Genomic DNA, 16,563 nt, shown 5'->3' on the forward strand with positions numbered 1-16,563 from the left:
TGTTTATAAAAATAAAAAAATAAAAATGTAATTCTAGTAAATGATTAGAAAACATGGAAAATCTCAACTGCTATTATGTTCTCAAAAGAAATGAAGGTTTTTTTTGTCTTGAAGTTAAACTGGATCTTACCAGCTATTTCCTGAAGTCTGTCCTCATCCATATTGGGATCAAAATCACTGCCAAGGACATCAGTGCTCCAGGTTTCACTGACTGTCTCTGAAATATCTCGATCATCTGTCAGGCCCATCATGTCCCGAATCTCAAACTTGCGGAGTTTATCATCCAGATTATCCTGCGTGGTGGCTAAAAGATGACATAAATGACAATGGTTAACATCAGAAGCTAGTAGGAAAACAAAACACAGAACCTGAGCCACAGCCATTTAGTTAACTTCTGAGTAGACTCATGGGCCCGAAGTTATATTATTACCTCACTGGTCACACAGTACACAGCAGTCCATCAGGAACACCTATTGGTTTTATACCTCATACTTCGTTTCGTCATTTTTTTTTTTCTGGATGTCACAGATCTGGTCTTGTTTATAATACTGTAAAAATGTGTTGGATAAGGTTGCCATAGTCTAATATACCAAAGTCTAAAATTCACAGTGACAAACATGCAATAGAGGAGGAAATCAACTAACGTAACATTTATAAATATAACTTAATTGCATCATCATCATCATCTTCAAAGGGTTATTTCTATTTTTTTTTAAAAACAGAAATGATTCAGATAGCGAGATACACAGTGTAAAGGGTACACTATCTTGGGTTAACCACAAAGACGAACATAATCTACTTTATGAAAAAAAATGGTTAATTACTGAAATCAATACAAATTACCATGATATTTTTTTTGCTGCATAGATTTTTTAATTTATTAATTAGTGTGCATTATTGTGAGCTTGACACTGCTGGTCCCAATACACGCATTCACAAATGTTTATGGTGTTTATTACTGGAGTTTAAATAATAATGTTTCACTATGCATCAGTACAGATGTTTAACTTTTTTTTTTATTTTAAGCATGATGTCTCATGCATTTTCTTACGTAGCAGGCCTACATCATATTTGAAGCTGTAATATACATTTGTAACAAAAAAAAAAAATTTAAGTAAAACTATTTGTAACAGTTACATTTCACCTTGTTATGCTACATTTGTTGTCATTGTTCTGTGACTCACAGCAACCTGTAACCTTTGAGGGCATGCAGCCACACAAATGTTGTCATGGTAACAGAATCATTACCACAAATGGAGATTGTGCGAGGAGAGCTTTGGCAGTGTAGATTGTTTCATTAATGTGAAGAAAAGACGTACTGTACTCTTATTTTTTATGTGTAAAACTACTCAACAATAAGATCTATTCCATGACTCATCATGCATAACATTTTATTAATAATGGTGCACAGTTTTAAATTTTTGTTATTGTTAACTTCATTAAAAGATACAACTATTAAAAAATGCTAAAATGCACAATATACAGTTAAGCACACGCATCTGAGTGTGCACAGTACCTTGCTCATGCTCTAGTAGCTGCAAAGCCTCAACCCCATTGCTGCTTGATGGTCCTGGGCCTAGTTCTGACACAGATTCCCCTTCCAGGTCCAGAGATGATACAGAGTTGGAACGATTAGATGGACCTACACAGAAAAGAGAATTTCACCTACCAGTTTTACTCTGCCACTGGAGCTCTGCACAAACTTTTGCCCTTACAAAATCATAAAAGCACCCATTAGGGAGGGGAGGTAAGCCCCCAATTTTAACATTTAACTTTATTACAATATAATACAACAGGCTATCATGAATATATGATAACAATGCAATGTAATACGTGATCACTTATTTAATCTTATGAAAATGCCTATTTTTATATTTTTACTTGCAGGTAATTATTAAAAGTGAGAGGGAGTCCTCTGCTGGTAACTTTGGGAACACACACCCTCAGAGATACCCTCCAGATTATCACTGCAGAGAGAAAAGCGCAGGGTTTTGTCAGGTTTTCCATGCAGTTTTGTCTCATCAGCTGGGGCGTCTCCTTGACCTCCATCTGACAGCTGCAAGTTTAGCACCTAGATGAGAGATGGTGTATTCTTTATTTACTATATGCTCAACAATAATCAATCTGCCATCACTCTTAAGCTATTCTGTCTAAAGCAGACCTGAATTAACTCTAAATTAATCATTCTGTTGAACAGAAGTATTGACTGACACCTGATACCAACTCTTAAGATGATTACTGGTGATTTACAAACATTATGGTTGCAGACAGAAAAAAAATACTGTAGTGTACAAATTACTCAGAAGCCTCAACAACTACATATGATAATATTTTGTCAGTATTTAGTGGGTCCCTTATTACAGTGTTTAATCTCAGGAAGCTAGCTTTCAGTTTTTAAAGAAATTTGTAGGGATTTCCATTGTTGTTAGCACCACCAAAGTTGTGTCCAAATTTGGTTACTTTTTATACTTCTCATGATCCGTGTACTCCCAAACATCCACACAGCGATTTTGAGGGGTGGGCTCTTGAGCCAAGAGTCCATTTTTTCTAAAAACACTACAGCAGTGCGTTTGTTTTCTAAGGATATGTCCTCTTCTTTTTGAATTTATGTGAGATAAATTTAGGGGATCTCAAGGAGATTGTCATAAAGGTAAACAACCTATATTAACAATCGAATTAGATTTTTTGAGTGGCATAAAATCTACATTACACCCATAAAATCCCCCATGCCCAATTCACATTGTCACTAAGACAAAACAGAGTATATATGTGAATGAAGACATGCGCATAGCTGTCCCTGTAAGTTTGTAGCAGTGCTCAGCTAGCCTAAACAGCTAACTTCACTACCCTTCTGTCAGCATCTATCTAGGTTACAAAACATCCACTGCTGTTGTGTGCAATTTTGTGCAGGACTCGAACTCCTTAAATCTCGGACACAGACTGACAAGGTTTGATATACAGGTCCCATGGAACCCCACTTTAACCTCCTGGACTCCCTGGATGTAAAATCTTTGTGGGGGTCCCTAAAAGTAAACTTACAACATTTTTGTTGAGTTAAAATAGATGCTCAAATACAACTTCAACAGTGTGATTCCACACGAGTCTGATTCTGAGGAGACTGCTCAACTCTAGGCAGCAAGTTATTCAGCGCAGCAGCATTTGGACAAATTTCTTTTTTCTGTCATTAATGTGTGGGAAATATTAAAAAATACTCAAGGGGTTACGTCTGTGGTTATGTCGTCCTAAAAGCACCATGCTGCATTTTGGGATACAGTATATCACAAAAATGGTGCTGGCTGCCTACTGTAACAATGTGCCAGAGCAGCAAGTCATCCGGGTAACTTTGGCATTACTGAAAAAACTCATATTGGTCATCTATGGATACTACTTATTACTATGGGCAGAATCAGTATGCAAACAGTATGTAGTAGGCTATTTCGAACACAGCCCATGTATTTTTTTTCACTGCACATATGCCATTATTCTGCGTTAATTAGGCAACAGGACCAAACCTGAAGTTAGTGCCATTAGACGCTGCAAAAGCAATACAACAGACCCTTTTCCATCTTCATCATTATGTTATGACCATCATGTTAGTGACAAAGACTTGTCTTGGAAGTTAGTTTGTCGTTTACTAAGTACATGGTAATTCACATGACCTCACCGAATAGGATGTGCCCAATGCGAGTTGTTTCTGGACATAGGTTTGTTCACATTCATGACAGATTTGAGTCACTTAACTACTCGAATGTGAACCCTGAATTTAGAAAGAATGGATCTGAGCAAAAAATCTGAATTAAACGTTGAGATCTTTAATGTGAGCATAGCCTTCATGGTCTACCAGGTCTTGTAATGTTGCAACCACTGAAAATGAGCAAAAATCTTATACTAAAAAGGGTGATTTAAAGTTATTTAACATTTTAGAAAAGTTTCAAATAAATAAATAAATAAAAAAACACACATTCCTGAAGTTTGTCACTTATTGGCACCCCTAGATGTGTTAGAGAGAGTCAGGGCTTGAATGTCTATTTTCGATCTCCTGAAACTGAAATGTCGACATAAACATGCCAAAACACACATGTATGTGCTTAGGTGCAACACCTATACTTAGTGTGACACTAAGGGCTGTCTTTCTATTAAGGTGCAAGTGCAGTCTAAAAGTATAATTCTAGTATACTGCCAATTTAGAGGCAGGGATCTAGAAAGGATCTAGAGCAGGGATCCACAACTTCTAGAGGGCAGGTGTCCAGCACAGTTTGGCGATTTATCTGCTCTAACACTCCTGATTACACTCATCTGTTAACTGGCAAGTTTAGCGGGTGTGTTTAGGCAAACTACCAAACTATTCTGGACACCAGCTGCCAGAAAATGGCAAAACTACAGGGAAAGCCAAAGCATTATACTGTAACTTTCATGGCATTAATTTGTTACCTCATTCTCCGACATCATTCCAGGCACAGTTTGAGGGGAAGTTCCTAATGAGATGACAAGCACCTCTTCAGGCGTAACTTCCTGTTGAGAGTCTTGGGAGCTAGCATCAGGCTCACTGTCTTGAGCAATGTTGGAGCGGGATCGGCTACGTGAGGATGCTGGGAAAGAAGCACACGGATGCACATTTAGCCTAAAAAAATGTAATTAAGTTTAAAAATGAAGTGATGACTAAAGATGAGAGAAGTTAATGTACATTAATATACACTGAACTACACTTAATTTAGTGTAGTGGCAGCTCACAAAATACACACAGCTAAGGCAAGCTTGCTTGGAAGCTTACAGTCACATAACTACAGCGCTAGGGCTAAGCAAACAAGCATACTGCAGTCTGTCACACTCATTTGAAAAAAATATATACAAGCATTTTATTGTAAGCTAAATGGCTTTAAATCCAAAAAATGTTTTTAAGGGAATGCTACTGTGCTATTGTGAGCCCTTAACAACAGTATACAACACTTATAACACAGGCTTACAAACCCAAGTCAATCATATTAACGCATGTGTAGACATTTGTGGGATGTTGGATATAAATATACAACTTAACATTAGGTTGCAAGCGTAACCTGTTTCTCTGACAGTGTGAATGAGGTATCCTGCTAAGGGTCCACCTCTTCACATAGTCCTCAGAAGAACTCATTCCATAAACACAGACCTCAACAAAACCTCAAGTGAAATACAGACATATGTGAGGAGATCCAAGTGTCTGTTGGCACATATGAATGACAATCACCTAAAACAGGACACTGGGACTGCATGTAGTTTTACAAACAACCCCTTAAACACTTGCCATTTGTCATCACAAGGAATCCAAGCAGTTGAGGCCTTTGCATTCTAAATTGTTGTTATGACATTAGTGGAGCGTTCATTAACAACAACACTGAACCCGTCATAGAGGTCAGGTGTTCAAGACGGGATGAGACAAGGGGTATGTTGCACCACTGAATAACCCTAGGAAGACAAATCTGTAGAGCATACCTGAAGACATCGCTCACCATCTGTCCTTCTTACATCACTGCTGGAGGCAGTCCTTTGGGTCCACAGAAACATCTAATGGCTGTATTTTTACCTTATGCATTCACTCATGGCCATAACAGCTCACTAGCCTCTGAACTGCTTTGACAGCACAACCACGCAGCAGGCAGTGATACATTGCAGATTTTATGCCATCAGCTAAAATCTCATTGGAACGTCGTCCTCTTCTTCAGTTCTTCATGACATAACTGTGCAAAAAGTAGATCACACCTTAATGCAAGTGCGATTACAGCAACACAAGTGACTGAAGATGAGAAAATCCACATTCTTCCATGTTCGCACAATCCAGCACTGAAACCTCAGGCAGAATGTTTGGCTTATTCTTAGAAACAAATGATTCTGAATTCCAGATTGGCAGTAGCGGTCTCACTTAGTTTCAGGACGGAATGAAAGAAAATGTGAGTGTCCAAAAGTACACTAGATTATGGAATTGCCCATTTCTCTTCTGTCCATACACACTGACAGCTGGTGTGGTCCCATCATGATCAAAGCGGTCTCAGTAGCACGGAGGGATTTGCATTCACCACTGTCAAACTTTTGCACAGCAGCTAGTTAGTTACTGAAGAATCATATACCAGACAGCAAGACACAGGCTAGCTAGAGCAAGGTGATTCTGTCTGGATACAATGTGACTGTTCCCTCCTGTCTTGCCAAACCAGAAGGGGCTGGTGAACTGCAATGAGAGCTTCTGAGGACTATACAGAGTGGCGTAGCCATAGCGAAATACTTACACTTTTCATAAGAAAACCATCCTTGTGTAATTTAATTTGTAGCTTCTCAATGACAACCCTAGCCATTTAGTTTAAAACACATTATAACACCCAGAGTTATCATTTAAATCAAACATTGATAATGATACAATATATTTATTTCACCTCAGGAACATGGATTGAAATAGATACTTGGTTACAGTTCTCTATTCAAAGGTGATTCATGCTTTTGTATCACCTAATCTACTATAACACCCTATTTCCTGAATTACCTAAAAAGACTGCTGATACAAGTTATAGATTGTATAAAATGTGGCTGCTGGAGTTCTTAGGAAAACTCCTTGTACTTACGTACAAGGAAAAATACCACATCTTTTTTCTATCACTGGTTAACTCAGTGGCTTCTGTCTCTTATAAAGAGAGAATACCACTTTTGTTCCCATCAAGGTCTACCAAAGAAATATGCATTATGTAATGTTTATTAAGATAAGATAAGATAAGATAAAAGATAAGATAAGATAAGATAAGATAAGATAAGGCTTTATTGTCATTCCCATCACATGTGGTACATGAAGTGAAGCGAAACATTGTACTCACTGTCCAGTCAACTCCCAAAGAAATAAACAATAACCAATAAATAGAAGGTGCAAATAAAGGGGGTGGACAAATAACAGCAGCATGGACCACAGCAGTATGAGTATGAGGTAGAAGGTGTACATCTTAATACTGGTAATGTATAAAGTGACATGTGTAGGGATGATATAGTGGAGGCACTGATTCAGTACAGCAGCAATAAATAAGTGGACATGAAGTGCCGTTGCCGTGATTGTCTAATTGGAGTTTAAGAGTCTTACAGCTTCAGGGAAGAAGCCGTTCCTCAGTCTGGTTGTTTTGCTCTTAATGCTCCGCAGCCTCCTACCTGAGGGGAGCGGAACAAAAAGCGTGTCTGCTGGATGAGTGGGGTCCTTCATGATGCCAGTGGCCCTTTTCCTGCACTTGGATTATTATCTGGATTATTATCTGCTTATTGAGACTTTGATACTTCAAACACTTGGGATGTTGTTCAAAGGCATTAATAAATACATTTGTTGAAGTGCAATTTACATTATGGATAACTAATAATTAAGCAACAGCTTTTTAAAATGTGTTTATTGATAATCAGATACCAGGCATGTGGGTTTGTGCAGAACTTTGCCAGGCTCAGGCTGGTAATACATTTTAAAACATTATTCCTTGAGTTGGGTTCTGCACATTTTTGTCAGGCTATTTTGTTAGTTCTTTGAGTTTTATGTCCTAACATCCCTACCTAGCTCTATATGGCAGTAGCACTTTTGTTAGTTCTTTTGGCTGGTATCACATTAAAAATGTAACGGAAGGAATGTAAAACAACAGGCAAAAAAGCATACTATTAAGTACAACAACTCCATCACAAACACCCGTCTAGATATATTTAACACAAGAAATTGATTAGTTTTGCTATAAAAACTGTATTTTTTAAAAATAAATAAATGGTTATGCGTGAAAACCTCACAACACAGTCAGGTATAACTTTTTATAATTTTTGTAAAGGTGAGCGGTGTATATAATAAACTGGCAACTCTGCACTTTATTATATATAAGTTTATATAGGGACATAAACATTACTGATAAAAAAAATGTAAAAAAGAGGCTAGACTGATCCTATTCTTAGAAACCATTCCCTTAGAAAGGAGACAAAAGGTCCCTCATTTTGTGTAGGCACCACAGACGTCTGATGGTATAACTTAGAACTTAGTACAATTAAGAACAGACAACTGAGCTGTGACTATTAAACATTACTCAGACACATCTGATGTATCATTAGACATAAGTAGATTATCATATTATTATTATTACAATTAAGAGGATATTTAACAAAATCTAGATCAAAATCTAAAATCTAATGTATAGACCCAAGATGGTGTCGTGGATAGTTGCCTCGCTGTGCTATTTCCACTGCTTTTTGTTTTGTTAATGTCATCTATGGTGTGCCTAATTATTACTTTTATTCATTTTCCCTCAGTTAATAGTCTTCTCATATAAATATTATATCTTATATATTCTTTAAAATATTTACTATGTAAATAGTAAACAAACACTCTGCGTACTTGTCTGATCTGTTTAGTAAGTTACAGGTCACGCATATGTGCTCTCACCAAGAGAGATTCCTTGTATATGTAAATACCTGGCAAAATAAAGTAATTCTAATTCTGATTAATTTCTGCTTTCTAACAGTTTATTCTTTTTTTTAAGTTTTATTTGGCTTAGTTACACATCACTGCAGTTGATGAAATATTTTCCCACTGTAATTTAATAGTAAATTGTAAGTTTCATTATTACCAATTACAACAAAAAGTGAACATAAAAATAAATATTTACTGAACATGGATGTATTTTATCATACTCGTTTCACCATTTTGTAAAAGCAATAAGTCACTAGTCTAACACAATGTGTTAGAGAAGATAACTGCTTTACAATCTCAAATTTATTGCCATTACAGAGTTAAGAAATAAATACTCTGATCTTGAGTAAGTCACATGCACATAAGACAAAACACGTTTGCCGTTAGGTACATTACTTTTATATTTACTACTAAAATACTGACATGAAATCTATAAGATTTGTTTTTCACTATGCAGAGATTTAACAGAAGGCAGTAATACCCTGTCAATTCCCACCTTTGCCTCAGTACCAGACTCTTCAGGGAAGGCTTTACACTAAAAGTTGTACAATGCTGTGAGGAACTGCATTAAGCCACAAGAGCACTAGCAGCATCAAATTCTGATGTTGGACAATTTGCAGTTATTATATAATTACATGACTTCTAATAGTAGGGATCACAAACGATACTCCAGTTCATCACAAAGGTGTTGGATGTTCACTCCTGCGAACATAGTTCCACTGCTTCACAACCCAAAGCTTGAGGGTTTTAGACCCTCTAGAAGCTCCTTCTGTTGTGCATGGTAACCATAAGCTCATAACTGTCTGCTCCAGAGCATAATTCACTCATTTAAAAGGGTGTGTAGATGCTTTTGGAGATATAGTACACATCTGATCATATAGATTACATACCAAGTGGCTACAACATGCACAACATGATTTTTTCTTTTTCTTCCATTGTTTCAAGTGTCACAACTCTAAGGTATGCTTTTCAGACAGTAGAAGTCCCAGACAGCTACAGACGGTAGTAACTACAGTAAAGTTACAAATGTACTGGGTTAGCTAGCATATTTACAAATGAAATTATGGCAGCTGTGACATGGGAGGGGGGGTAAAAAAGCACAAGCGCACACAGGACCTGAGCGCAAAAATAATTTACATCTGTGCAACAGAGCTACCCACCAAATGGGGTTACTAAAGGAATATGAGCTGACAGGGCTGTGGCAGAGGAATCCCAACACGTTATGGCGGCTAACTGTTGTCCTGATGGTCATTGGCAGCAAAGAGAGGAAGAGAGAACATGAAGGAGAAGAGGAAATGGGAAAAGTCATAAGAATTGACGGATATAGGAGAGGAAAAATGAGGGCATATTAAAAGAGCTGACTTAGTTAATAGAGCAAAAACTGTTAGACAATATTATGGCTAATCATACACAACAACAACAACAACAACAACAACAACAACAACAACAACGAGACACAGAGACACAGAGACACAGAGACACAGAGACACAGAGACACAGAGACACAGAGACACAGAGACACAGAGACCTTCCATTCTGCAGCTTCATTGTGCTATTTACACAGCACAGATGGGTAAACCCTTAAAAAAATCCCTAAATCAAAGTACATGCCTTTTATCTTTTTCCAACAAAACCTTGGTATTCCATCTGCCTGTGAAACACCTTTTCTTAATATATAACCCATTTTAAATACATTACCATTTAAAGGACTTCGAAAGCAGCAGTTCTTTGGATGCTGCACATTTAAATTTCAGCAATTATTACAAATAACATTAAATATTGCTTAAATATCAGTTATTACAATGAAAAGCTACACATTTTACAAACAACTTGTGAGAACTAATTGCAGAGCTGCCATAACTCCTAAAGTGTAAACTAACTTTAATGCAAGTACCTATGGGTAGCCTGTTCTTCTTGTTGGCAGGTGTAGTAGCTGGAGAAAGCTGGGGCGTACTGGAAGGCGTGAGCTCCAAGCTGTTGCTCTTGATCGTGTGAGACTGTGGTACACTAGCTAGCAGGGTCTCCAGCGCTAGGTGGTCTTCCTCTCTGAGCTGGTCCCCTGAAGTCACACTCCGCACAAAGTCCACCTGAATATGGCACACACTCAATATGTCTCATTACTGTGCATACAGGAGTTCAGTCCTCAATTTCCGAGCTGGTGGGCTGGCTCCATGCACAGTTTGGTGATTTCCCTGCTCAAAACACATTATTCAAGTCAGTTATTTGCCAGGTTTAGCTGGTTAGAGCGGGGAAGTAACCAAACTGTGCTGAAATGCATTCTTAAAAGGTCCTGGACAAATAACTTCCGTACATTTTGCAATGGCAACAGCTCGCAAATTGTTACAAGCCTTTATGCGGGAGTAGGTACACATGCAATCAAAATGGCAGAATAATTCAAATATGTTATTAATCATTTAATAAAGTTTTGGAGCTGCCAAAAACGGTCAATGAATAGTTATGGAAATACTGAATATAACCTCTTGGAACACTCTCCTGATGTCTAGCTTATAGTTTTTCAGTCTACACTATGTAAGTTAAAACTGAATAAAAAGCAGTAATTAGTAATTTGATTTAATGTAAAAACGATTTAAAAGTTTTGAAGGCTTTATTTAAAAAAATTTTTGGTATTGTGAAACTTTACCTTTAAACTTAGACATTTAAATGTGTGCTGTCTAATTTCATTTATTGCTTGTTATTGCTATGATACTGTAAGTGAGAGACCAATCATAGTCATATAAACAACATGATGTAGATCTGCTGATGGTATAAAGTTTACACCCTTTCTGTATTTAATTCTCAGTTTGCAACTTACCAATGCCAGGAGCTGATTATGTGTGATATAGATCACAGTTCGGGTGAGGCCTTCTAAAAGGTTCATTGAGGACATGGGAGGGGTCTCCACAGCTCTTCCACCAATCACAACATCCAAAAAGGCAGCAACACAACTCTGAAGAGGTTAACAGAACAGCCAATAAAACAGGTGTACTGTTGCACCAAACACAGGACATGTAACAAATTAATGAAAACCATAAAGTTATGTTTCCTCATCTAGAAAAAAGAAACAGATTATACAGCTTAGAAGTCTGCAATAGAAAGGTACTGGAATTCATTCTTACTTTATCAAATTTTGATAAACCGCTTTTGCGTCGAGGATCTCCATCATCTGTGTCAGCCATGGCTAACTGCTGTAATAACTGTCCAACCTGAAATATTGTCAGATAACATGACAGATGAATACCCCAAAGGACATTTGATACATTAACAATTTCTTAAAAATACATGAGGATGGCTGATATAAAATGTGTGACATTTGGGTATTGAAGCTTTAAATTATAAGAAAACGTATAATTTCAGTCCCCGTCTTTGACTGGATGTGCAGCATTTACAGATACTGTGAAATGCGTATTGAGGGTCAAGGTGAATCTGTACAGAAAGTGTGTACTACGTGTCCTCCGGAGGTGATGTGCAGAAATTTTGAGAGACAATGGGAATTGCTGGACACTCAAAAGAAGAGATACTGCTGAAGCAATTCAAAAATGAACTGTGCTTTTCTTTTAATACACTTCTAATGGCTAATTTGTTTGGCACATGCTAAATCCTTTGAAAATGTACAGTTACAAAGTGCCTAAATAGACACACCGTTCAATTCATCATGATTGGTCAATGATAAGCCTATCAAATGCCAGCTGAAAGCTGACCGGCTGATGATGCCCATAAATTTTAATACACTGTCCTTACATATTCACTTGTAGTCTGTGTGACAGATGTTCTTTGCAAAATTTCAACTTGCTTGCTGAGATGTATGGATGCTGAGAAACCGTTATTTAACAGTTGCAGCGCCCCCTAATGATGTAGGCACATCATAATTCATAGGCTACCTCAGAATCTACTCCTAAACAAGGCTATTTAGTTTTTTTTGGACAGAGGAGTCTTGGGTTTAGAATTTTTAAATTTATATGAATTATTTTAGAAAGATTAATTAGCATATTGTACAAAAAGGCAACTTTTAAAAATAATTTTCAAAATAAGTTTCAGGCTTTTCTGAATTTCTGACATGAATTACATGAGGATGGGAGGATGGGAAAGGACTGTAAAAATCCTAGGACCAGTTCACAAAAGCAGGCTTTGCATATTATGCAATTTTATGAAAAATCTAAGAAGGGGGAGCAAAACGTTAAAAACTGCAAATTAGTTTGGCTTGCCCCAAGGATAAAAAGGATTTTGTGTCTAAAGTGTTCCTTTAGGAGTTACTAAATGTAAAAGGCCACCTGAGTAATGAGAGGTAACCTCATGATCAAGTTTCATGTCCCTATTACCTTTGGTTTGGTCTGGCCAGATCATTTTAGGACAGAAAAATAATAAAGATCTCGACAATTCTAATGGTGTTGTACACACTGCGTGCTTGAACCCCAAATATGTGTGCACTTCCATTTAGTGGGAATTCTAGATACTTCTATACATATTCAACAGCACAAAAATTACCATTCACTAATGTGCAAAGTGCAAAATGAAAATAATGAAACTTAAGTAGAACACATTATTGCAATAATTCAACAACACCCAGAGTTGCAAGAAAATTGTGCACTTCATTTAATCAAAAACGTAATAAAATGTAATGATGTTCATATGTCGGTATAAAAATGTTAGTCAACTATGGCACGCCTTGTCTGTGCCATCTTCTTGATTTATTTAATTTTTATGTTGGAGTATTCTGTACTATACCACTATTAAAGGTCTATTCCTGAGAGAAGCTGCATTCAGATGTATTGCAATACTGAAACACGCTGCTAATCAGTTAAAAAAAATTCTGTTAACACTACACATTAACAGTTTTCAAGCATTATTTTTCCAACAATTTACAAAAGTAATAGTGATTTCACTATTAATTCTTATAACAACTTTTGCAAGGCTTCATGATGTGCCATATATTTTCAGTACACAGATATGGACTGTAGGTAGGCCATTCAAATCACCCACACTGTGTCTACGAAGTCATGCTGTTGTAGCACATACAGAATGAGGCCTGGCATTTTCTTGCTGAAATAACCATGGACATCCCAGAAAAAGCCTGTCTTGATTGCAGCTGGTCTCTCTGAAATCTCTGCATCAATGGTACTTATATATATATATATATATATCTCAGAAGCGGCTTAGATGATGGATGGATGGATGGAAGTCACCCATCTAATCATGATCCACATACCTGTTACCAATTCACCTGTTTATTGTGGAATGTTTCACAAAAATATGAATATTCTATTAACACGGATTCTTGTTTTTACAGCATTTCACAAAATGTCTTTTTCAAAATCAGATCTGTAAATTGAACTTTTTATTTCAACAGTCCAGCTGACTAGAAAGACTTAACAATTAAACTGACTTTGTTAAAACTTGATCATGACACAGTTGTCTCAAAGCATTCACACCATCATAACTGCCTCTCATATAAATGTAATGACTTCTGGCTGCCTCACTGTTCTTGTCATCGGCTCTATGCATGCAAGATTAGTAATGTTAAAGGATAAGAAGAATAGGCCACACACACAGAGAGCAAGAGAGAGAGCGCAAGAGAGAGAGAGCGCAAGAGAGAGAGAGCGCAAGAGAGAGAGAGAGCAAGAGAGAGAGAGAGCAAGAGGGAGAGAGAGCAAGAGGGAGAGAGAGCAAGAGGGAGAGAGCAAGAGAGAGAGCAAGAGAGAGAGCAAGAGAGAGAGCAAGAGAGAGAGAGCAAGAGAGAGAGCAAGAGAGAGAGCAAGAGAGAGAGCAAGAGGGAGAGAGCAAGAGGGAGAGAGCAAGAGAGAGAGCAAGAGAGAGAGAGCAAGAGAGAGAGAGCAAGAGAGAGAGAGCAAGAGAGAGAGAGCAAGAGAGAGAGAGCAAGAGAGAGAGAGCAAGAGAGAGAGAGCAAGAGAGAGAGCGCAAGAGAGAGAGCGCAAGAGGGAGAGCGCAAGAGAGAGAGAGCAAGAGAGAGAGAGCAAGAGAGAGAGAGCAAGAGGGAGAGAGCAAGAGGGAGAGAGCAAGAGAGAGAGAGCAAGAGAGAGAGAGCAAGAGAGAGAGAGCAAGAGAGAGAGAGCAAGAGAGAGAGAGCAAGAGAGAGAGAGCAAGAGAGAGAGAGCAAGAGAGAGGTTTGTTAACTGCCTTTGTCATTTCTCTCTGCTACTGCAATGCTGTCTTTACCACAGAGGTTGCCCTTAGTTTACTTTACCCGAACGGAATCGAAAACGAATGCTGAATGCTGACTTCAGCTCAAGCTGCCTGCTACAGTAAAAAAAACAGCTATTATGTTATCGATAATTGTGATTTTTGACAAGGAATTAGTGTGCTAATTATTTTTAGTTATCACTCAGTCTTAGCGCAGCATACTTAAGATACAGAATACTCTTTGATACTTGCTGAAGGTACAGTGACAATATTTTTAAGTTTAATGCACAAATTGTAGAATGTGGACTAATAATACACATGAAGTTAGGTCATCAGATAAAGTTATTATATCATCCATTAGAAAAATATAGTTATAATCATAATATATTTCCCAATAATGTAATCAGGTACTGAAAATATAATGGTAACATTTTGATAATCTGTTGGATGTTTTCAGATACTTCAATGCTGCTACATCATTGATATATGTTACTGAAAATCTGTTAAGGGTTTATTTGAACTAAAAAGTACCACTCAATATAAAGCACTGTCCTCTCCAAGAGACAAAAGATAGCAATGCAGAGGGCAGCAGAAAATGTTCAATTGATACCCAAGTATTCCTACACTGAATATTTCTTGACATTGACATTCAAAAATTCAGAACTGTCAAAACAGCTTCTGCTAAAATAATGAATAATGGCCAGGAATAAGAGGGTGTTCGAGTGTTCAAGCTTGAAGCAAAAGAAGTCCCATTTTATTCAGCATTTACATCCTACCCAGCACTCAATCCGGGTTAAACGGGGTGAATTTATGCACTCTCTCGATAAAGCTGAAAATGAGCTGATTCGGATTTTTCCATTCCACTTTAAAACTGGCAGTGGGTCTATTCTGTGCCAGAGGCACAAGCATATAACTGCCACAGCACTCAAGATGAAATAGGAAAATTCTAACAAGAAGCTGGCGAATAAGAAGCTCACTTCATCTTCACCGAGAGAGTGCGTAATTCATCCTATTTAACTGGATTGAGCACAGGGTGTTCCGCTGCGGGGTCAGAGCAGAGGATATAATGCCTTGGGATATTATGGTTTTTTGCTCGGAATATGCTCCGCAGCCTTAACACAGTGTAGTCATGCCAAAATAATGCCTTATTCATAACCAGACACTTCAAAGATGTTAAGAACAATGAATATAGCAGCAACGGTCTTTACTAACATACAAAGTGTACAAATGATTATAGCTTTGATAGTTAACACATTTTAGAATTGGGGAAAAAAAATGCTCCCCTTGCACTCAAAAATAAGGTATCTGCGATCATGATCATTTTAGGCATGATTTAATACATAAAAATTCCTTATGTCAAGCAGTTTGTAATCAGCATTAGTAGTCTTTATTTATTATTTACTATTTTATGCACTTCTCTCATTGTGTTCACAACCTGACAGATAACTACACAGGCTGCACTGTTGGAGTCAGCCTTCCCACCACCATGGACATGTACACCTCCAGATGCAGGAAAAGGGCCACTGGCATCATGAAGGACCCCACTCATCCAACACATACACTTTTTGTCCCGGTCCCCTCAGGTAGGAGGTTGTGGAGCATTAAGAGTAAAACAACCAGACTGAGGAACGGCTTCTTCCCTGAAGCCGTAAGACTCTTAAACTCCAATTAGACAATCACTGCAATGGCACTTCATGTCCACTTATTTATTGCTGCTGTACTGAATCAGTGCCTCCACTATATCACCCCTACACGTCACTCTATACAAGGCACTTTATACATTATGTGTGTGTGTGTGTGTGTGTGTGTGTGTGTGTATATATATATATATATATATCTTTATGTTTATCTTATCTTAACGGCAATATACAACTTTTGTAGGGAGCTTCAGGTTATTCTAAAATAAAACTGCAACCGATCTTCCACCCCTCGGCACCCCAGCTTTACACACATTACAAGTAGCGGTCTTGCTTTTTGGCATCTCTAAAACTCTC

The 16,563-nt window shown here is 37.7% G+C and overlaps 1 protein-coding gene across 6 annotated transcripts in view; it reads right to left on the reverse strand.

The window, feature by feature from the left end:
* The window catches only part of gapvd1 (GTPase activating protein and VPS9 domains 1), a 73,620-nt gene that overhangs the window by 35,966 nt on the left and 21,091 nt on the right, over window positions 1-16,563 (reverse strand). For 4 of the 6 annotated variants that reach the window (XM_037536072.1, XM_037536071.1, XM_037536073.1 and 1 more), the window contains exons 5-12: window positions 11,551-11,637; window positions 11,247-11,381; window positions 10,329-10,521; window positions 9,595-9,675; window positions 4,432-4,589; window positions 1,942-2,071; window positions 1,517-1,642; window positions 131-304 (exon numbers count right to left, since the gene is read on the reverse strand). In XM_037536072.1, the coding sequence (XP_037391969.1) occupies window positions 131-304; window positions 1,517-1,642; window positions 1,942-2,071; window positions 4,432-4,589; window positions 9,595-9,675; window positions 10,329-10,521; window positions 11,247-11,381; window positions 11,551-11,637 (1,084 nt within the window). The remainder of the gene's footprint in view (window positions 1-130; window positions 305-1,516; window positions 1,643-1,941; window positions 2,072-4,431; window positions 4,590-9,594; window positions 9,676-10,328; window positions 10,522-11,246; window positions 11,382-11,550; window positions 11,638-16,563) is intronic. The other 2 variants (XM_037536076.1, XM_037536075.1) reach the window with 1 other exon arrangement.

The sequence above is a fragment of the Pygocentrus nattereri genome, chromosome 29, assembly GCF_015220715.1.
Source record: "Pygocentrus nattereri isolate fPygNat1 chromosome 29, fPygNat1.pri, whole genome shotgun sequence".
NCBI classification, from domain to species: domain Eukaryota; kingdom Metazoa; phylum Chordata; class Actinopteri; order Characiformes; family Serrasalmidae; genus Pygocentrus; species Pygocentrus nattereri.